This window comes from Drosophila elegans, unplaced genomic scaffold (genome assembly GCF_018152505.1).
Source record: "Drosophila elegans isolate 14027-0461.03 unplaced genomic scaffold, ASM1815250v1 contig_520, whole genome shotgun sequence".
In the NCBI taxonomy this organism is placed as follows: domain Eukaryota; kingdom Metazoa; phylum Arthropoda; class Insecta; order Diptera; family Drosophilidae; genus Drosophila; species Drosophila elegans.
In genome coordinates, this window is record NW_024545903.1 from 1,509,695 (window position 1) to 1,532,944 (window position 23,250).

The 23,250-nt window shown below is 41.3% G+C and overlaps 5 protein-coding genes across 5 annotated transcripts; 2 read left to right on the forward strand and 3 right to left on the reverse strand.

Annotated features, from left to right (window-relative positions):
- Positions 1-1,295: 1,295 nt before the first annotated feature.
- Positions 1,296-5,693, forward strand: LOC108137553 (cilia- and flagella-associated protein 57). Its single transcript, XM_017259278.2, has 5 exons — positions 1,296-1,458; positions 1,520-1,603; positions 1,988-2,913; positions 2,973-3,142; positions 3,558-5,693. Exons 3-5 carry the CDS (start codon positions 2,082-2,084, stop codon positions 5,691-5,693), a joined length of 3,138 nt encoding a protein of 1,045 aa, XP_017114767.2. The 5' UTR covers positions 1,296-1,458; positions 1,520-1,603; positions 1,988-2,081.
- Positions 5,694-5,709: 16 nt separating this feature from the next.
- Positions 5,710-6,670, reverse strand: LOC108137554 (charged multivesicular body protein 6-A). Its single transcript, XM_017259279.2, has 3 exons — positions 6,537-6,670; positions 6,361-6,470; positions 5,710-6,295 (listed from the first exon to the last, which is right to left on the reverse strand). Exons 1-3 carry the CDS (start codon positions 6,609-6,611, stop codon positions 5,830-5,832), a joined length of 651 nt encoding a protein of 216 aa, XP_017114768.1. The 5' UTR covers positions 6,612-6,670; the 3' UTR covers positions 5,710-5,829.
- A 643-nt stretch (positions 6,671-7,313) lies between these two features.
- LOC108137561 (40S ribosomal protein S16) lies at positions 7,314-9,770 on the reverse strand. Its single transcript, XM_017259287.2, has 5 exons — positions 9,691-9,770; positions 9,572-9,613; positions 9,223-9,354; positions 8,755-8,869; positions 7,314-7,556 (listed from the first exon to the last, which is right to left on the reverse strand). The coding sequence occupies exons 1-5, from the start codon at positions 9,700-9,702 to the stop codon at positions 7,411-7,413; spliced, it is 447 nt and encodes a 148-aa protein (XP_017114776.1). The 5' UTR covers positions 9,703-9,770; the 3' UTR covers positions 7,314-7,410.
- Positions 9,771-10,469: 699 nt separating this feature from the next.
- Positions 10,470-16,067, forward strand: LOC108137544 (titin). The gene is given in 8 exon segments (XM_017259267.2): positions 10,470-10,883; positions 11,011-13,583; positions 13,643-13,723; positions 13,726-14,021; positions 14,077-14,355; positions 14,488-14,830; positions 14,988-15,145; positions 15,211-16,067. Coding segments are annotated over 8 exon segments (4,167 nt in total). The 5' UTR covers positions 10,470-10,585; the 3' UTR covers positions 15,350-16,067.
- Positions 16,063-17,051, reverse strand: LOC108137545. The gene is made up of 2 exons (XM_017259269.2): positions 16,935-17,051; positions 16,063-16,460 (listed from the first exon to the last, which is right to left on the reverse strand). Exons 1-2 carry the CDS (start codon positions 16,944-16,946, stop codon positions 16,170-16,172), a joined length of 303 nt encoding a protein of 100 aa, XP_017114758.1. The 5' UTR covers positions 16,947-17,051; the 3' UTR covers positions 16,063-16,169.
- Positions 17,052-23,250: the final 6,199 nt, after the last annotated feature.

A 23,250-nucleotide genomic window follows, 5' to 3' on the forward strand; every position in this document is an offset into this window, starting at 1 on the left:
TTTATAGCTAATAAAGGAGGCATTCTGATTAATTTATTTAACATTCGATAAAATACTTCAACGATTCAACCACGCATTATTTAACCTGTAAAATGTTGCAACTAAAAAGGAGACTTGCCTTTTAGGATTTTTAAGATAATAACTAAACCATTTCCAAGCAATATTAATTTTAATAATTATATAAGTAGTTCTTTTTCCAAATTTCTGATATCCCTGAAAATGAATTAAGTTTTATTATTATTATGCTTTATATTATATTTTACATAAATAGGTTATATAGGTTTATAAAGTTTTAAAATCATTTTTAAAAATCTTTTTTATTCAATACACTTAATCCCTAAATTAAACTTTCCAGTGTTATAAATAAATTACAATCGCCTACTTAAGTATAGAATATATTCTCATATTTTGCATCATCTTTAAAGGCAATATTCCAATATAATATTTTACACACCGAAAATTGTGTTGTCTGAAAAGGAAACCATTAATCAAGACATTCCCCTTCCCAAGTTAATTCCCATTTGGTTGAGTCCGAACCATTGTTGGCATCGCCAACTTGTAGGATTGTGGACACAAAAGCTTTGCCCCCTTTTCAAGAGGGCTTGAGCTGAAGAGAGGCCGAGCAGCTTTTCTTTAACCAACAATTCCTTGTGTTAGGTCGTGTTCGCTGCGCCAAGGAGACGATTGCCGCTAACTATTTGAGGGGATTTCGGGGGATGACACAATATTTGGGGGTCGAATGGCCGACTGACTCATTGACTGAGTGACTGAGTGACTAACTGGCTGACAGACAGACAAACAGATAGTCCCATATTCAGCGAAAAAGCGCATTGGCAGAGTTCAAGTGCGGCGGTGTGGCTTTTGTTATTCTTGGCCAGGAAACGAGCGCCAATTTCAGCGGAAATTTCAATGTTGTTTTTACCAAGCGCTTAGCTTTTACCCCACTCCACTTAATTTTCTGCGCATCTAAGGGTTTAAATTAAAAGCATACTTAGCAGCGTTTAATTACTTATTCATGAACGCTCGCGGCTCAGTACAGATTCAAATTGGAATAGAGTCCACATCCCCCGGTTCCGAAAACTTGGTGTTGTTAGGGCTTTCACTTTCCGGATGCCATGGAGTTTGCTGTCGCTGGGAGCAGGGCAGAAAGTTCCCTGACGATTCCCCCCAGGTTGTTTGATCGAATTTCAGTTCCTCCAGTTTGTCTGTCTGCCAGCTAAAATTGTAAGCCCCGACCCGCGTGCATTTATATTTTGTATTACAACCAGTAAGGATGGAGGAAGTGAAGCGACCCTCGCTGACCAACAGCACGGTGGCGATAAGGCCACGGCTAATTTACGGTCTGCGGTCGGATGTGATTGGCAACATCCACTTCAACCTCACCAAGGAGGTCATCTATCCGGTGGAGGGAGTCCTGGCGTTCCACGACTATGTCCAGAACAAGCAGAGGTTCTTGAGGTGCGTCCTTTTCACTCTGCGTATGTGAATGCTAATTAAAACTGCATTTGTAAGCCTACAGGTTACCAGAGGATACGCGCCCCGAAGTGATAGCCATAAGTTCCCATCGCAAACTGCTGGCGGTGCTGGAAAGGCATTCAAAGAAGTAAGAACTTAGGAAACATGTTCATATTTCTCAAAAAAAAAAGTTTTTTATAAACAGTTTAAAAAGTTGAAGTCAAAAGAAAAGCTAGAACGAAAGAAAATCGTTTGAAAACTTAAAATTTTCCAAGAACTCGCTAGCTATCAAAATCTAATAATTATATGTCTAATCCCATGATTTTACTACCAGCGTCAGAAAGCCTTCAATTTCAAAAATTTAACTACCTACAGAAAATTTTTTTATAGACTTTAATGTTCATAAAAATCTCTTTCTAATAGATATTTTGCTCCATTAACCCTTGGATTCAGTAGCAGCGTCTGAAAGACTTCTTTTTACACATTCACCCATTTTATAACATAAATAAACTTTCTCGTTATTCCCATTTAGTGGTCGCTACATATCCATTTATGAGTTGGCCACCCTCAAGAAGCGTCGTCACCTGGAGCTGCCAAGCAACCACCGCAATGCCGAGATCCAGCAGATGATCTTTACCAATGACTCGAGGTCGGTGGCCTTGATTACCCGCCCGCCGGAGGAAACGCTCATCATGCTGGTGCTGGATAAGACCAGCACAGTGATTGAGGGAAGAGGCACGATCCCAGGGTCACATGGTGGTGCCGAGTGCATTGCTGGTAATCCGAGTGATTGCAGCTTTTTGGCCGTGGGCGGGGAACGTACACTGTTGCTGATGAGTAAATCGGAGCGGGGATTTAGTATTAGCAATAACCTAAAGGTCAAATATAGGGTCACCTCGATGGCCTTCCTCTCGCTGGATCTCTTGATGGTGGGCACTTCGGATGATCAATTGATCTTGGTGGAGAACGGCGAGCAGAAGTTGGCGCAAAAGGCAAGCGATGCGGACACTGTGGACTTGATGATCGACCAGGAGGTTTTTGATCGCGACAAGGAGCTGCAGGACCAACGATTCTTGCCCACCCAAGCGGTTAGTCTACCGGATAGCCGAGTCCTCTGCATGACCGCTTTCCCCAAGGGATTCGCCTACATCATCTTCAATAGGGCCTTTGTCTTCGAGCGAGTGTCAAAGTTCAAGTTCGAGAGAAAAACCATATTGACGGTGCCCACAAATCTGTATGCAGAGCATATGTATCAGATCAAAAATCTGGCCATCGATCACAAACAGGAAACTGTGATAGTGACTACGTCCCACTCTCAGATCTATGTGGGCATTCTCATAGTTCCCGAGACCCTGAAAACCAAGCAGCTAAAGTTTGAACCGCTTGGAGTCCTTATCCACACCGGAGAAATTATCGCTATGTCTGTGTGCGCCTGGAAACCAATCATCATGACTGCCTGTAAGTAGGATTTAATTCTTCTACTTCTCTTCTTAATCTTATTTATAATCATGAGACAGCCAGGGATCAGACCATCCGAATCTGGAACTATGAAACGGCAGTAGTCGAGCTGGTGCGCAAATTCCAAGTGGATGTCAATATTGTGGAGTTAAGTTTAACTGGCCAAATGGCTGCCATTGGCTTCTCGGACCAGCTGCGCATCACCCAGATCTTCATGGATGACCTCAATGTGAGTTTTCTGATCTATACTAAATATTTGTATTTTGGTTATTTTAAAAGCTTAGCTTATTTATAAAATTTTTTTAGCCTTACTTTCCAATATCTATGTTATGCCTACAATTATTTTATTTGTGTTACACCATTAGTAATGATTTATTTATATTACATTATTAGTGTACAGTGGTCTTGTAAATTAAAGGGCATTTAACTAGTTTAAAATCACAATTTTTTAATAAAAAAATAAATATTTTTTATCAGTTGGCTGAGGTTCGTGTCTTAAATGCTTTTTAAACCAAACTCCTCAAAATTCCTCATTGTTATTAAAACCGTAACATTTAAACTAAGTTGTCGTTTAGCTTTAAAATGCAAAAGTTTCCTAATATAACCATTTCTAGACCATAAAACATTTTTAATCCCGACCCCAGATTGTCAAGACCTACAATTTTCCGCACTGCAATGCGGTACGCTATTCCAATTTCGGACATATGATGGCCGCCGCCTATGACAACAACATAACCGTCACCTCGGTGTACAAACTGGATGTGTTGATCAACCTGAAGGGCCACAACGGCACTGTGCTGTCCGTGGCCTGGTCACGGACGGACAAGTTCCTGATCTCCGGCGGAGCGGAGGGTGCCATCTATCTGTGGGACATTGAGACGGGGGCGCGACTGCAGGAGATCGTGCAGAAGGGCACCGAATATGTGACCATTTCCTGCAGCACCAACGATCCAATGACGATATTCGCGGGCACTAGCATTGGAACGATCCGTGAGTTCCAGGACTCCACGCTGGTGAGGGAGATAACGATTCCATCGAGGACCAAGGGATCGGTGTCCGATATATGCCTGGCCAGATCGGACCTAATAATGTTTGTGGCCGATCATGAGGGGAATCTGTTCAACATGCAGCTGCCTTTTCTGGAGGCCGGAGGAGGGACCTTCACTAACTTCCGATTCTTCGATGGACCGGTTAACAAACTGCGCTTCTCCTACGATGGCAGTCTGTTGTTTGCCATCTCCAGCAAGGGAACGCTGGCCATCTGGGCAATGGACAACATTGAGGGCAAAGTGGCGTACATGGATCAGGACCTGATGCGCAGCCAGGAGGTGCTGATACCGCGCAGTCAACTCAACGATAAAATCGAACAGATTGCCAATCTGGAGCTGCGATTGAAGCAGCAGGCGGAGGAGTTCCAGTACCAGTTGAGCCAGAACGAGATCTTCGACGGCCAGCAGCTGCAGGAGGTGCACAGGAGCTACTGCGCAGCGCTGGAGGAGCTCAAGGAGTTGAACAACGAGATTGAGGCGCGGCACACGGAGGAGATGAACCTCATCACGTTCCAGATCAATTCCATACGGGAGGATCATCGCGTCCAACTGGACACTCTGGCCACGCAGTATTCGGAACGGATGCTGATCGAGTACCAGAAGTTCACCAATCTGCGAGAGAACATGCTGGAACTACGCGAGAGCTACGAGGACAAGCTGAAGAACTCCACGGGCACGCTGCAGGATACGGTAGAGGCGTTGGAGAACAACTACAAGCAGCAACTGAACGAGCGCAAGGAGCTGATCCGCGACCTGATGAAGGAGATGCAGGACAAGAAGTCGGAGTTCATTGAGTACTGCCACGAGGTGGAGCTGGAGAACGACCGCAACATGGTGGCCACCCAAACGGAGTACGAGAATAAGTTGACCACCGAACGCAATGAGACCCAAATGTGGCGAGGCAAGGCGGGAGTCCTTCAGAAGAAGTTCGAGTCGCAGAGCCGCGAGATCGACAATCTGCTGGAGGAAGTAGAGATCCTCAAGGAGGAGCACTATAAAAACCAACGCAACATCCAGAAGCAGATGCGTAACATCGAGGATCTGCAGAAGGACATTGCCGACCGGGACTATGCCATCAATGGTAAGGAGAAACGCATCCAGGACCTGCTGCACAAGAACCAGGAGCTGGACAAATACAAACAGGTGCTGGGCCACAAGATCGCCGAGCTCAAGGCGCAGATTGAGCCCCGTGAGTTCCAGATTAACGACAAGCGCAAGCACATCATCGAAATGGAGGCGGAACTGGAGGGACTCAACCAGAACAATGTGCAGCTGGAGCTGCAGCTGAAGGAGATGCGGGACAAGTACCTGAGCAACGTGGCCGAACTCCGGACGGAGCGACATCGGGCCAAGGCTTCGCGGGAGTGTCTGCATGCCATCTGCTCGGACATTTACTACGTGGCTGGGGAGATCAACACGGCGGAGGGACTTAAGAAAGCCGTAAAGGAGCTGTTCCGCAAACACGCCTCCGATGATGAACTCAAGCGATTCGTCACTTTGGACGCCGAAGTCAGGGACGAGTTTATGCGGCAGCGCAAGCAGATCGAGAATGTCCTGGACCGGTACAAATCGGTGGCCGAGGACAAGTCCGTGCAGAGGAAGTATGACAAGCTGTTCAAGGAGAATGTGGTGCTCATTGAGGAGATCGAGAAGCTGAACGAGACCAACAAGATGCTGCGCAGCAAGGTCAAAGAGGACTTGCGTCGGTCGACCAGGCTAACCTATAAGTAAACAGGACTCTCTTCACTTCCTGAGGCAAAGCGTAGTCTATTAAAATATGTATTTCACATTGGACTTATTGAAAATTTAGTTAAACGGCAATATATACATACAAAATAATGGCATTGGTTTCGTTTTAGTTTAGGTTCTATGCCTCCACCAGGACTTTCTTGGGTTTGCTGCTGATTGCTTTGGTCTTTTCCGGCTCCTCCGCGGTTTCGCTTTCGTCTGGAGTGGGCAGGTCCTCGGTGGGCACCTCGGGCAGCTGAACGGTCTTTTGCTGCTCTTCCTCCGCCTCGAGGGCATCCAGTTCGGCCAGGACATCCTCCTCGTCCTGCGTGGTCAGCACATCGGTCAGTATGGCGTCTATCTCCTGCTGCTTTTCGATGCCCTCGCGAGTTTCGTCCATGATTCGTTCCACCTCGTCGATGTCCAGCATGTCGTGCACCTTCTTCAGGGCCGCATTTCCCGCCTTGAGGCCGTCCAGCACCTTCATCTCCACCTGGGCGAACTCCAGATCGGCGGCTAACTTTTCCAGGTTCTCCAGCTGCTTGTCGGCATTGGTCAGGAGACTCTCCTGGTACTTCTTTTTGCGCAGTAGCAGTTTGGCCCGGCTGAAAAGGAATCACTCGGGTTAGGTGGATCTGTAGAGTCCAAATAAGTCCGGTATTATACATACTCCTTGCGACCCTGCTGCAGGCACTTCCTGGCCATAAGTCGATCATTCTCCAGCTGCGTTTCTATGCGTTTTTGGTACTGCTTAAGGCGATCCCTTTGTTGCTTTAATTGCTGCAATGGAAAATGGATATGGGGATTTTTGGGGACTTCCAGGTGACACAGTGACCACCAACTCACCAGCACCGCCTTGTCCTGGTCGGTAATCCGGCTAGGAGCCGTCTTTTTGCTGCTTTTCCCAAACAAAGCTCCCATGACTAACTACGAGGCAGTGTTGCCAATTCGGCTGTTTTGTAGCAAATGAGGATAACTGGTGGAAATGTTGGACGACGCACTTTCCTAGCATAGTTTCTTCTACATTATGTACTTTTTAAAAAACTGCACAAAAAATTGTTGCTAAGACAATACTAATTGAGGCAAAATAGGAAAATATTATTTTCATTATATTTTTTAGCGATTATTTCGAAAAACATTTTTTAGTTGCCTTTTGTTTTTAGCTACTTTGAATCTAGCTACATTTTCAAAGGCAACACTGCAGTGTGACCATAGCCGCTGTACTGAAATATACTGGAATAATACGTTGATAGTCGTTTAGCACGGACGCAAACTTTTTTTTTTTTTGCGATTAAAAGATATATTTTTAAAATAGTTTGTAATCTTTTCATATATAATTACAAGATCGTTTAAACTTTATATTTAACTTACTATATATAAAATATTTTGATTTATCTTATATTATAAGCTAAATAGTTTGGGTAATATTCATATTTATTCATTGTAATTAAAAACAAAACCTCTTCTTTTGGGTCATCCTTACAGTTGGTTTATATTAGTTCACTGTTGCGATTGAGCATTCCGTACAGATGGTTTTACAATTCAACGAATAAAAGAGTTTATAGTTTTGCCCCACGTGTTTTGATATACCCAATATTTAAATGCAACAATAGCACACGTTTGTACAGTTAATTATTCCGTTTTATTCGCACTTGTGTGCAAACCATTTTCAAGTTGTAAAAAATAGTTCTAATCCAAATTGAAAACCAGACAGAGTAGTTTAACGGTACGACTTCTGGTAGCGAGCACGGGCACCTGGACCGCCGAACTTCTTGGGCTCGCAGCGACGCGGATCGCCGACCAGCAGGGTTCTGTCGTACTGCACCAGAATGTCCTTGATCTCCTTCTTGGAGGCCTCATCGACGTCTGTAAGAAAGAGAATTCGAAGAGTTAGTAAACTATACATTTTATGAAAGAACATGTACAATTCTTTGGCAGCAAAGTGTCGATGAAGCCTCAAATAGCAATGGTCAAATCTGCCGATCACTCTCTTTGATTGCGACATGCACTTAATCTCCCTTGCTCGAGTCCTTCACTGGAACAGGCTGTGTATTCCAACAAAAATCTGGGAGAAGGTGCTGAATACTTAAAAAAGGCTCAATTGTTTCTGAAGCATCACCCAATCTGCGCAATAATCTTGCAGCTTGGTTGGTATATGCTCATAATTATATTTGATCTACCTTTCAATAATGATTCGAAGGAAAAGGCAAACAATTCCAACAAAAATCTGGAAAAAGGTATTGAAGAATTCTGTAAAAAGCTATCTAAAATTCTGGTGTTCCTGAAGCATCACCCAATCTGCGCAATAATCTTGCAGCTTGGTTGGTATATGCTCATAATTATATTTAATCTACCTTTCAATAATGATTCGAAGGAAAAGGCAAACAATTCCAACAAAAATCTGGAAAAAGGTATTGAAGAAAAGCTGTTTAAAAATTCTGATGTTCCTAAAGCATATCCCAATCTGCACAATTCTATTGCAGCTTGGTTGATATATGCTCATAAATAAGATCAATCTACCTTTCATAATAATTCGAAGGATAAAGATAACAATTCCATCAAAATAAAAGGAAAAAGGTATTGAAGAATTCTGTAAAAAGGTACCTAAAAATTATGGTGTTCCTAAAGCATATCCCAATCTGCACAATAATATTGCAGCTTGGTTCATAATATGCTCATAACTTAGATTAATCTACCTTTCATAATAATTCGAAGGATAAAGGGTACAATTCCATCAAAAAAGGAAAGAAGGTATTTGATAATACTGGTGTTCCTGAAGCATCACCCAATCTGCACAATAACATTGCAGATTGGTTGGTATATGCTCATAATTTAGTTTGATCTACCTTTCAATAATGATTCGAAGGAAAAGGCAAATAATTCCAACAAAAATCTGGAGAAAGGTATCTTCAAATCCTAGTTCTTCTAAAGAGTATCATCCAAAAATGCGCAAAAGCCTTGCAGCTTTGTTGGTATATGCTCATCACTCAGGTTATTTGCCAAGGGGATGTGTTTTCCGTTGAACAAAACCCATTAAGACGGCCATTTCTTAGATTACACTTACATTTCTGGTAGAAGGCAACGAGGGCCTTGGAAATAGCCTGGCGGATGGCGTAGATCTGGGCTACATGACCACCACCGCTGACGCGCACACGGATGTCTACACCGGCGAATTTCTCCTGAAAAAAAAACAAGATTTATATAAATTAATAAAATGTTTCCAAGCTGTTATAAATAAGCCTTTTGATTGATTTTGATCAGAAACAAATAGTAATCTCATTTGGCTTCGAATTCGGGATAAATGTTATCATCATTTTGGTTCAAAAGGCCATGCTTCCGTTTTTGGTTGGGATTTAAAAATTACAAATGTTTTAGCATTTGATTTTTTACTTTTAACCAAAAGCTTTTACAATATTTACTTTAAATGCACATTAGTTTAGTTTCAAAACAATTTGTGGTTTGTACTTCCCTTTTCAGCGTTCTTTAGAAACGGAAACATGGCTTTCTAAGACTCCTCGTTCGCAGTACATACCTTGCCGAGCAACAGGAGAGGCTCCTGCAGTTTGTATTGCAGGACCTTGGGCTCAATCTGCTCCAGGGGACGACCGTTCACCTTCAGGAGGCCGTTGCCACGCTTGCAGTAAGCGACGGCGGTGGCGGTTTTCTGCAACAATAAAGATTGCCGGCATTACTAAATGGTCCATGGATGTTCGGGAAAGAGTCCAAATTCCTGAACGAAACTCTCGCACACACAAACATAACCTCTGCGGTGATGGGGCGGCGGTGGCTCAAAATATTAGCCGCCGCCGGACAGACGCGAGTTTTGGTCTGCGACACGTGCGAAAATTTCGTTGGATTTCAGTCGTTTTATTCACACACACCTTGCGTCCGAAGACCTGGACTGCCTGCACGGGTTCTCTGCGCTGCAAAATACAAATATTTGCAACATTTTAGACATTAGTTAGGCACGAATTCTTCGTTTTTTCACAGGCACAAATACCTTCTGCTGCATTTTGCTCCGCGAGTTGGGTAGGAAAAGAGCGGAAGTCGCGTTGACAGTTGGTGTGACCGGATTTCGGGGACAGCGCATCTGTCAGTGCGTAAATACTGAAAAGCGACATCTGCTGGGTAGTGTTGTTAAACGACAAGCTATCGATTTGATTAAACTTAAATTAAAATATTTTAAAACTTCCCAGAGGGATTTCCAAAGTTATTAGAAGAGTAAATCTATAATAGATTAAAAAAAAAAGATTACTCATTAGAATAATTTACTTCATCTGTCAAAACTAAAAAAAAAATAATGTTATTTGTATATATATTATTAAGTATTTCACCAAACCAGATATGTGCCTTGGAAAATAATAATAGATATCGATATTTGATTTTCTTAATACGTCACACTCAATATATCTATTCATTAAAACAAAAATTAATCACAGAAGACTAAAAGAAAAATTCCCACATTATCAAGATTATAAAAGTTTAACAATTGAGTCTATTTTCAATGGAATTACAAAACAAGTAATGCAATCAAATACATTAGGTCAGTTACGTTTTGTCATTCAGGTAAATCACGTTTGCTCTGCCCTATTATATGTTAAGTAGATAATTTTCTTTTCATGTTTAAATTTTGGATAAAGTGACAAAAATCAAATATTTTATGTTTGTCAAACAATTTTCAATAATGGGTATGTATCGGTAATATTATTCTTTTTTGATATTTGACGACTATCGTGTGGCTCACGAAATCTTGGACAGAGCTGAACCATCTCTAGCCCAATCGATAAATTGCCATCTCCAGCACAAAGGCAATGAAAAAACGGGTATAATTTTGGTGCATCAGTGTCAGTGAATACACGAAAAGTGCTTTCAGTGCAGGATTCCGCGAGCAAAAAATGGTTGTCTGCACAGCCACGATGCCCCCGGAAACGAGGCCGATGCCCGCGATGAAGAAGGAGCCCCTGGAATTGATGGATAACGAAAATCCCGCGAACCCTGAACCTGGCGACACTTGTGACAGGGGGACCGTAGAGGAGGATCGCGAGGAGGGTGAGATTGTGGACGATTATGAGCTGATCATCTCGTCCGAGGACGAGGAGTTTAAGCTGCGCGCCCGCATCCAGCAGCTCGAGGAGAACAACAAGGATGTGGAGCGCATGGACATGCTGTCCGCCAATTTGGCACACCAATACAGTAAGCAACATGTTGGGTTCTACGCATCTACATATGTAGATAATATTGCTTTCCCACATTGGGGGTTGAACTTGAATAACTGTGTGTTACTGAATCGTTTTGATCGATTCATGTCCTGTAATTGCAGATCTCCCAGAGCCTGGGCCTCGCCTGCCATCCTACCAGCCAAAGTCATCCATCTACATCCTGTCGGATGTGTCCAGCCAATCGGAGGAAGAGTTCGAGACTCAGCGCAAGCATCGCAAACACAAAGTGCGCCGCCTGGAGCTGAGCAAAAGGCACCATCATTCGGTGTCCAGTGATTATCGCAGGAACCCGTTTGCCAGGCGCCACAAACAGGTCTCGCCGCCTGCTCCTGTGCCTCTGCCTAGACGGCGGCAGGGGTATCACAACCACCACCAGGCCAATCATTACCATCATCGTCAACAGCAGAACTACCAGCTTCAAGATTCACTGGACAGCGCCACGGATGGCGAGCTGGGCGAATACGACGTAAATGTTGAGAACGATGAGGACGAGATGGATCTGCAAAGGCTTAAACTGAGCAGGGAAAAGCTGCGCGTGGCATTAGCGAGGGAGGAGCGGCAGGATGTCATAAGTCAGTACAAAAACAGCCTGAGGGAACGACTGCAGTACCGCATGCGCAAGTCCCCCAGTCCCAAGTACAGAAAGGAATTCCCGCAGGAGGAGGAACTGCCGCTGTCGCCACTGCATCCACTCTCCGATGGCGGAGAGGAGGAACCCGAACAAGAGCAGGCGCAGGGCGAAGATCCCGCTGAGCTCAAGTTGCGACTCATCGCCCTGAAATCTGCGATATTGAAAAAACACTTGGCGCGCAAAAAGCGCGATGCGGAGCGTGCCTACTCGCCCACTGACATGATCAATCGTGTGCATCCCGCCATTTCCAATGACGACGACATCGACGACCTCATGGAGATCAGTCCGGCAGCATCGCCAGACCGTGTTCAAAGTCCGCCAAGATACTCAATAGACTATGCCGTGGACACTAAGCCCGTGGACATGGATCTGGCTGAGACGGACAGCGATGATCAGCATAAGGATGCCTGGAATCCTTGGTCGAACAACTGGAACTCCATGTACCACGCAGGTGGCAGTTGGCGCTGCTTCTTGCCCAACAACCTGCCGAATGTTTCGGTACCCATTGTGATAGACGATGAAGATGAGGATGATATGAAGATGGACGACCGGATTAGGGGAGAGCATAGAGCTTACGAGGATGATGACGACGAAATACCGCCGCCACCGCCGCCTTTTCACATTCCACACATGCATCTGGAGGACGATGATGCCCGCGATGCCATGCATCTGGTTGATCAGCATTCCAATCAAAGTTCAATTACGGAGATGCAGTCCGTTTCCATGGAAAACTCACAGACGCATATGAGGGGTCTCGACCAATCCCAGCCCGATTCGAGTGACGATGAAGCGGGTGCTCTGCGAGCCATTTTGCTGTCCAATTTGCGGGCAATTAAGCCACCTCCACCTCCTCCAGGATCTCCTCCTCCGCTCGTTGCACCCGCCTTGGTTTCTGTTCCTGTTCCAGTCCCTGTTCCTGCTCCGGTCGTAGCCACTAGTCCAGCTCTGGTCGCAGCTACTGTTCCAGCTCCTGTACCTGATTCTGTTTCTGCACCTGTGCCTGGACTTGCACTTGGTCGTGTGGCCCAACTTAAAGAGGAACCAAACAACGAAATTGACTCAGACGATCCTGAAGAGTTGCGTTTGTTGCTTCTTTCTAGCATAGCCAGCAAAAAGCGGGTCAATGGGCCTCAATCGAAATCGGGTCTAAGCCCAGAGATACTTAAGAACGCAGTAAAGCGCTTCCAGCCCACTGAACTGGCAATAAAAGATGAAGAACAGTCGCAGGATCAGCAGCCGATTTCAGAAGAAAGTACTGAACTAGAAGCAGAAGCAGTTAAGGAAATCGTCAAAGAGACTGTTGGGGAGTCGATCCCCCAGGAAACTTGCTCCATGCCGATGGAAGCTGATCCGAATCCCAGGGAAGATGTAAAATCTCCACAGCCAGTTGTTGAACATACTATACAGGCAAAGAATCCTACGTCACCTTCTACCAAAATTATTAAAATTGTCAAACCCAACAAGGTGATTAACAAAAAGACAACGACCAAGCGAAAACTGCCAAACGAAGAGTTATCTGGCTCAGGTTTGAGCATCAAGCGGCCAACAACATTAATGATTAAGGAGCCCAGCGCTCCACTGCACGCCCAGACTGTGATTTCGTCCAGCACTCGCCTCATTACCACCGTAGATCCAGCCAGCATCAAGGTGAATAAGCTGATCATAAGCTTAGCAGAGGAGTCAGCCGCCAGCGATGATGATCTGGAGCTGAGTTCGAACTTTGCCTATGCTACTTACACGGACATTGCCAGTCCTTTGAGTTTGGCCATGGGCAGTGCCAGTGGCTCCACTACCAGATCCAATACTCCCATATCCGAGATTGTAGAGACGGCTTCCAGTGCCAATAACAACCTCAGGCGAACTGTGATTAATGAATACTTTGAGAAGAAGATCGATGATTTCCTGAAGCAAGCTAGATCCAAGGCTCCCGTAACAAACTCACCAGAGGCGGTGCCGGAGAAAATTCCTGAGAAGGCCAAGATTAACGAGAAGCAGCCAACAATTACAGCTTCTAAGACACAGCCGGCTAAAACAACGCCAGTGGTATGTTTGGTTTTCATCAGTTTGAAAGGATTGCTTATATAATTGTAATTTATTTGCAGGCTGTTCGACATTTGCCAGTGGCATCGCAGAAGGAATACCTCCGCTTGGTCGAGCGTATGCAATTGCTGGAGCAAAAAAAGGGGTGCGGGCAGGAAAAGCTGCAGCTCCTGCGGTCGCAATTAAGGCTCTCACAGTCGAAAAGCCAACACTTCCGAAGAATTCGCCGCCGATCACGGCAAAAGCTGTGCAAAACCTAGGAAAGGCTGCTCCAGCAAGTACAACTAAATCTATGACCAATCCTATCAAGACTATCACACCAGTTGATAAACCTCAAGCCAAACCCGCAGACACAAAAGCACCAAAGACCAAAGTCAAGCAGAATCAACCGTCCAAGGAGAGTCGACTGAAGGCCTTTGAGAATTCTTTTGTCAAGATCGGGTATATATTAGTGTAGGTATAGCTTAAAATTACTCATGCTTGATTATGTTTGCAGAGGAAGCATGCTCCTTAATCTTGACAAATCGCTGCAAATGGTCGAAGAGGCCAAGAAGTCGAAGGCGATACGCCTGCGATGCTCACAACGGCTCAAGGAACTCTATGCCGAAATGCAGACTGTGAAGCAGGTGGTCAAGCAGGAGGAACTTAAACTGGCGAGGATTCAGCCGGAGATTCAGGCCAGCCATGAGATCATCATATCACTCAAGCAGAAACGCCATAGGCTATATACGGCAGCTGTGGACTTGGGCCGTGGATTAAGGGGCGATGACTACAGGTACTAGCACCATCAACCACAACAGCAACCAGAACGGCGTGGGAAAGCTGGAACAAAGCGATTACTCAAACCAAATCAAATAAGGGGTGTGGGGGAGAGTTCTATGCGATTATAGGTTTGATTTCCTTGCAGGTTACTCGACGAGGGCAAAGCGGCCATCACTCGCAAATCTACACAACTCACTAGAGAGATTCGTCTCTACAATTCCATTGTGAAGTACGATGACCTTAAGAAGTTGACCGAAGCGGAGGTCGGTCAACCAAATACTGTGATTGAAGCGGAATCGAAGAAAATGCAAACGGAGAGTGATGCGCCAGAGCAGCCAAAGGACTTGAAGGAGGCGAATACCCAGGAATACCCTGCATTTTCAGAACCTATTCAACCTTCCGCAGATCCAGCGACTGGGAATCAAGCTGAAACGGAGGCGGGGCCTGAGATTGGAAATCAACCTGAAACACGGACAGAGAATCCAGATGTGCGTGGATTTCGATTTGTACATATTGCTTCAACTATTGCTAAGAACCTCATTCAACGCGATATTTCCGCTGTTATTTTTGAGTGTATTGAGCACTTTAATCCATATGTTGGTTCAAAAATGCCCGCCCTAACAAATCGGTTGAGTTTATTTTCAGGATCAGGCGCAGGACAAACCGGAAGAGGTTCCCATACAAGCTGCAGGACCCTATACGGTTTCAACAATGCGGGAGCTTCGAGAGGAGAAGGCTGACGATCTATATAGGGAAAGCTATCTGCGTGCATATGAAACGCCCATGTCCCGGAACTACAATAGGTGAGTGGGAATCGTACGATGTGTCGCCTGGCGAAATGTATTTGCTCCGTTTTTCCATTCTCAAGCCACCTCGATGTCCATGCCACCATCTGCCCCTTCGATCTGATGGGTCGCTGCGAGGATGCCGACTGCTCCTATCTGCATTTAGCACGCCCCGATTTCCAAAACGAGCTGCCAAAGACAAACCCCCCTCTCAATAACTAACAAAACTCACTAAAACACTAAAAGTACACATATAACCACAAATAAATTTAATAGCGTGCTTGAATTCTGGTAAGTTGAACTCTTCACGCGACTTAATATTTAAATGTTGCTTTCAGTCAACGTTAAAAAGAAAGAACCCCACAAATCAAATGCCAAGCAGATGAAGAAAAGCAGCCGCCGCAGCAGCAGCGAGTGCAAAACCATTAAAAGAACAAAGAAAAAAAAAAACAATCGTTACTAGGTTGTACCTTGTTTGTTATATACATTTATATATATCCCGTGTAGTGCAAGTTCCATGTTCGCCAGCGCTCGAAAACGATGTTTCGCGCTACAGTTTGAACGGATGTGTATTTCTACTATCCGATTATAATTTTATTTACCTTATTATTTTCAACGATTTTTCAACAAACTCGCCATAAATGTAAATCGTTAATTAATTAATTGATAAATGCCTGCTTTATACAATTAATTTGATTGCCAATTGAAAGTAGTTTTCGTATCGCAGAGAAAGCCAATTTTATTTTTCTTTTCGAAATCACTTTTCAATATTCTTTATACATGTTTAATTATTATAAAGTTTTCTAAAAATGCAAAAAATGAATTTACGAAACCAAATTCGACAAAAAAAAAAAAAGAGATGAGAAAAATAAATAAAAGAAAAGTACAAAATTAAATGAAGACTGTTTTAGTTGGGAAAGGGTAAAGACCACAAATACGCTAATTTAGCCTTGTTTATTCCTAAATATAATTTAAAATAAATACACAGTGGGTTATCACAGCCAATCTATACAGGAGTACGACATAATCTACAATTTGTCTCCTAATCCTGGCCCTCCTCGTTGCCGTAGTACACGTATTCGCGGCACCAGTCCTTGATGCCATCGTCGTTGCTGCAGCAAACAGGATACACGATATCCGACTTGGTCACCTTGGCGCACCTCATGCACAGCTCCATTGCATTGGAGTCCTTCTCGCACTGCTGCACTTTCAGCACCGTTTCCACGGAGAGATTTCCGTGATATTCGCTGGGGTCCACCTTTGCATCCCCCGCCGAAGGTCGGGCATTGGCACTGAGTACGAGTAGAGTCGCCATCAATATAATGCAGAATATCTGTAATCAGTCGAAAGTTGAAACAATCATTAATTGAATTTTCGGCTATGACACAATTGAGCGACAAAAGCAGTTCAATGCGCTTTAGTCTGGCGCTAGCCAAACACATACGATCTGAGCCAGATCGAACGAGTTTTATGGAGTTCAAGTCTTTAGAGTCGAGTCACATTTTAACAAAAGGACAACGCATATAGCTCAATCAAATGCCAGGGGCATTGACATAAATTAAGTTTGCGGGCAAACACCGTTTATTATAATATCTGAATCAGTTTATTTAAATCTTTTTCACTTTCCTAAAATTGATTTATTGGTTCAATTCACATTGAGTGTTTTTCTTTAGCCACCTGTTATAAATCATCGTGAAGTGTAATTGCCTTATTTGTATCAATGTTTATTTCGATCGCAGATTAGTGCTTGGTATTTGAAGGATTTTTCGTAGACTTTGTATTCGAACAATCGAATGTTTGTGCTTACTTTCTGAGCCATTTCGTTGGTTAACTATAATACTTTCTCTACACCACGACGAAATTGTTTAGTTCTCGATTTATTACTTGCTATAGCCGAGCAGCCCGCAACTGGGAGCTATCGGGGCTCCAGCGTTACTTTTTATACTTGGGGGACAAGCCAGGCCATCGCCATCGCCATCCGAAGCTAAGGCACAGATCGTGCCGAGATCGTGCAGCATTCGTGACACATAAAGGTTGAGTTGATAGGCGTATACCAGGTACTGCCACTATCTCGCTCGAACTCGCTTTTTAGCTGTGGAGGAGTGGGCCTTTCCCACAAAAGTAATCACATTGGTTGGTATTTACAATTCGGTTCGGTAATCGAAGCACACACTTTTGGGATCGACATAATGGCATATAGGAACTTCACGCATTATGATCATGACTGTGCAATTGTATATCTATATTTTAGGACCCAATAAAATTCCGACCTTCTTGATTAGATGAGTTTGTGCATTTTTATTTTCCAAATATTTTGGGATAAATAAAAAATATATTTTGGTTTATTAATATTTTGAGTTAAAAAAATTAGATTTTTAACTTGATGATATTCTTTTATTCGGCTTAACGTTAAATAAATATAAATTGTGTGAGATGAGCAGTGCTGAGAAAGAAACTAGTTTTTTGGATCTAGGTAAGGTACATAGGTTATGTAAAAGATACACCATTTGTTAAGTATCTAGGTAAGGTAAAAAGTACAATAAAAGAATAAATAACATATTTAATAATTAAATGTGTTTAAAAATAAATAATGGTCAGGTTAATAGGTTTTTCCCGAAGTTGCTGTTGAGTTATGATAAATTGCATACGCTTTGACCATAAAGTCTGGTTGTAAAAACATGTTAAAAGAAACATCATTGTCTACGCGGTGAAGTTTACCTATTTTCAAGTTGCAGTGACATTAAGCTGTTTTTTTTTTTGCGAAAACAAAAAAAATTGAAAATAGTGGCATCAAACTAAATTGAAAACTAAATTAAATAAAAATATTTCAGTTTTTTAAAACCTAACCTTAAGATAAATACAAATCTTTACATAGGTAAGGTAACAAAAATGTGTACCTAGGTGCAAGAATTTAGGTACACCCCAACACTGGAGATGGGCGACAAGAAATTCATTTTAATTTATTAATTAATTAAACTAAAAATTTGTTTTTTGGGTTTAATAATAATATAATAGAGCTGGACGAACTATGACAACATTGTTTACCGAGATCATTCTAAACTTCGAAGCTCGGCTCACTGCATTATATTTCTATGACGATCGAACGAATATATGCCCGCATAGTGCTCATAAATGTTGCGTAGACACAGTCAATTAGTGAAACATCATGTTGCTGATAATGGGGTTTCATGGGCGCCTAACTGATTACAACCGATCATTGTGATCCCAACCCAGAATCGCAATTCCATTATGCAATGTCTCGGTCAGTGCTTACTTCCGGCAATAAATCGGGATTTCCGGGAACGGAAACTGAAGAAAGCTCGAGCCCAAAACATCCCCACCACCAATCCCTGGATGACCTCATCAATCATCATCTACAGAACCCTTTTGAAGACTTGTTGTTTACTTATGTGCATTCAATCGCACTCATTCAAACTGCAATAACTAATTAGCAATGCATCAGAATTTGTAATTGCATATCCAATTCCTGGAATCGACATCGGTTATTCCCCGAAATTTTTAATTGTTTTATTTTTCGCACTTTAAGTGACAGCTTAATACTGTCCAAGGTCATGGATGGTATGAAAAGTTTCCACTAGATGATTTAAATAAAACAGTATGTAATTTTCCGAAGCCCCGTCGGCGTTTTTCCCAACCCATAAAATAAACAATAAATAATTTTTTGAATATATAAAACAAAGTAATAAGGGGACTTAAGAATCGATTTAAAAAATCACCGTTTGGAGTAACCTTGATCCCTCACGCTGATTGAGTACGTAAATAAAATCAATTCCCTGTTATTAGCCCGCAATACAATTCATTCAAAACTAATCAAATCAGAAAATAATCTAAGGGGAATTTTGAATGGGTTGATTCATTAAGATTAAAACTGCCCTAATTAAAATGATAAAAAGGTATCAGTGAACTGGTCTAGATCCTGAAAGTTATGAAAGTATCTCAGTTAGGAGATGGGAAGCCGACTTTTGAGCCCATCTTTATTTCTATATTTGAAGACCTAGTTTGAAGTATACTAAGCAAACAAACAATGCAGTGCTGATTAGGCTAATCACATCATCGGAATTGTTATTGATTCATTTACTACAATTGCATCAAAGCTTATGCATATTTTGATCAATTTAAACATTTCTTCTAGAGGTAAACTTATATTTTTGATTTACATGTTAATTTAGTATCCAGGGCATTGTCATTTAATTCGACTACAGAAAACAAATAATAAACAATGATTCCCTTGGCCCAGACAATGAACTTTGGAGCCGAAGATTAAAGCAATCATCCGGAATTTCGTGTTGATTTCTTTAGTATTTGAGTTAATTAGTCCAATCGAACAGACAGGGAAGCACGCTGCCTCCATATATAGTACTTCTCCAGACAAGTGATTTCGGTAATCAGATCGACACGAATCTGGGGACAGAAATTATGGCACTTATTGTGAAATGTTTTCAATTTCGTCCATCTGATTTATTGCTGGTAAGTGTTTATTGATCGATGGCACTGTTGCCAAGTGGATCTCTCGCGCATGCGGAAACTGTCTTTTCTGTATTTATAGTGGGGAGTTGATGAAGATTACCGATCGGTGGCTATAAATACAATTAAGAATGTTTACAAAGCGGTCCGAGAGACTCCGTTATCAGAGGGCGGTCACCCACCGCCATTGTTTGTTTGTCTCGGTCTCGCTCCTAGATGAGTAATGTCATCAGCCGAATTATATACACATAGTACTCACCTTGGTCACCCCATAAATCATGGCCATGCCCTCTTTTCCACCCACACAGAATTCGAATGACTACGGGACGCCCAAAGTCCGTTTCTATTATCTTGTTCGCATTTAATGATCCGCATCATGAGGCTGAAGTGTGCCACCGATCGAAGGATATAAAATGGTTGTGTTATTGGTCATCAGTCGCGATCAGCGTTAATCCGATTATAGGAAAGACTCGATTCTGTTGATTTATCTTTAGCTTTAAAACCATGATTAATAAGTAGATAGATTATTAGAGATATTGGTTAAAACATAGTTATTATTTATATAATTTACATAACATATTATATTGTTACACTCCATATTTCCAAGCCGTAAAACATAATGTTTTTTTAAACCTTAAATGTAAAAAGCGGTGGATGAAAGCTTATTGCATCAAAATAATCTAATAACATTCTTAAAAAATGTTATATCAATTGTGTTTCATATATAATAATAAAAAACTTATATTTTTGGTCCCTGCTAAAATTGATAACGGTCTCTGATTATTGTATTTAAAACTAATTTTATTTCCACTAAAGCTTTATAGCCGGAAATACATTTTTGGTATAAGAATAAATAAATTGATTGAAAAGCTCTTACGGCGACTCAATGTAGATAACTGTAATTTACTGACAAAAATTTGTTGGACACAATAAATAATAATACTAGTTACTCAAATAATGTTTTTCAGATAATTTTTTTCTGACTATTCATTTTTTTTTTGTTTTAGTGATTTAATTTCCGCTTAAGTTCGGTCTTAACCGAAAAGATTTTTTAGTCACTCTCGAATACAAAGACTTTAGAAAGACTTAAAAAAAAAATAAATATATCAGTAATAAAAATATAAATATGTTTGCAACAATCAGTGAAGAATTAGAAATCCTGGTCTATTTAATTTGATTAAATTCAATAACATTTTGTGGCACAATTTGTGTTAACTTAATTTACAGAGCTTTAATCCAACCTTCGTAACCAAATGTAGCTAAATAAACTATTTATCCGGTGATTACCCAAATGTTTGCTTGCCAACTAATTAAATTGGCTGCCAGAATGTAGTCCACATTTGCCGAATGGGAAATATCCCGGGAGACAGCAGATTTGCATAGTTTATGGCAGAAGTTGTACAAATGCTATTCGGATGTTGCCTAGACACTAGGCGGCCCCATTATCCCTCCCATTCAATCATTGTCCGTTGTCAATTGCCGATGGCCATTGCAGTGATATTGATTTTCTGTACCGAAACCCCTGATGAACACAAATTACGAGTGCATACTATATTGAATGCTATAGCCAAGGTCAGTTCTAGTCCGCGCAAACCCTATTATTGGGGGATTTGCAGGGAACGTGACCCGGCTGACCGTCTATTCCCATTCAGTGTCACCTGTGTCACCTGACCTACAAAACGTACCCCATACATAATAGGGGTAAATACCAAGCCGGAGGTGTGTCAACTTATGCAAGTCACTTTACATTTGGAAGCTGATGGTTTCGTCAAGGAATAAAGTGCATTTTTCTGTAAGCCTTTGGTCGGGCTGTCCCTTCCCTTTCTTATTTGTTTTATGAAATCACATTTAAGATCACCCTGATAGTTGGGTTGGATCTCCCTTATAAATATCAATTTATTGAACGGTTAATATCGCTTTGTTGTAAAAATATTTTTTCCAATAATAAATTCTTTGTAAAAAGGAGTTATTGAGATTTTAGTTAACCATATCTGTATGTACATACTATAAATTGAAAAAATTAGGAAAAAACGGAGTTATAGAGATTTTAGTTTATCATATGTCTGTACATGTTATAAATTTAAAAAATTAGAAAAAAATTTATGTTTGTATTTTATGGTGGATTGATGATGATGATGCATTGATCAAATAAATATATCGGATTCAAGAGGGCTTAAAATTCTTACATATATGCAATGATTCTTTTGAGCTAAGAGTCGTGTGTTATTCTCATCACAATCTATTATTGCTCTGTGACTTGCGTGATAACTTAGGATAGATATTTATTTATTAAAATATTAATTTTGTTGGGTAAGATATAAGCTCTGCCGACGGAAAAATCGGTTTAAACTCATTGCAGTAGAAGTAAATATGTTAAGCACCTATAGCGGTGTGATAAAAAAGCACTTAGTTTACTTTGAACTATTTCATCACGTAGGCAAACCTGTAGCATATAAGCAACTATAGTCCGCGATCTATGTGTGACCTTCATTAGAGGTTAGGCAGTTTCATCTTTTCTTGTTCTGCTAAACTATTAGGTGAGCAACTTAGTTTAAATGCAAAATTAAATAATTTATTTATTTATTTAAATAAATAAAATAAATAATAATAATTAAATCACAAAAATAATAATAAAAAAAGTGTGGAGTAAAAATAAATAAATAGAATAAAAATAAAATTTAAATAAGTATGATTAATGCAACATAGTATTAATTATAATAAATAATATACATACGTAATAATAATAAACATTTTGTTAAATTAAGAAATATTTTAAGTTATTAAACAAATTTAAATATGTGCAATAAAAAAAAATTATAAATATAAATTAATTTTCAGGTCCACCCTAATGTGTACCGACCGACTCATTAGTCTTCATATTGTGCAGGTCGCCTGAAATAAATACAAACAACTCAAGTGCAGATAAGGCAGTAAGCCAGAAGAGAAGATGCTGAAAAACCAGAAACAGCTGCATTGCACTGAAAAGAAAAGAGATCTGCACATGCGCCCATCGCATTCGATCACCAATTTACCTGCATTACAATTTCAATGCGGCGAGCAGAAAATCTGATAACAAAAGCCCAGTGGCTGAAAACAAAAACAACAGCAACAGCTGGGCGGCAGAGAAGTTGAATGAAACAGACAGTAACAGCTGCCTGTAACACTCTTCTCGCCCCCGCAATGAATCACCCACAACATGCAGTTCTCTTACTGCACTGAAACAAAATAAGTACAAAACTTTCTAACACAAAAATTTACCTAAAAAAAAATTGAATGTATGTTAATGTTGTATCATAAAAAATATTTGCAATAAAACAAATAACAATTATAAAAGCCTTTAATAATACAGAAGAATGAAATACGTACTCTTGAGTTTATATTTCAAAGGTAACTTTTAAAATTGTTGTTTAATTTCCTCACTTAACATTTTATTAAATGTTATTTAGAGAAAACAAAATTTGTTCAAATATTAATAAAACTTATTTCTGAGTGCACGTTTCTCTTTCGAAAGAGAATTTCGTCGGCCGTCATTGTTCGAAGCGCAGTCGAACTGATTGAGATTGCGAGAGTTTGAGGGAGAGCGAGCGAACAAAAATCTATTTAAGCAGCACGCAGCGCTCATTTTTTTTCATTCGACT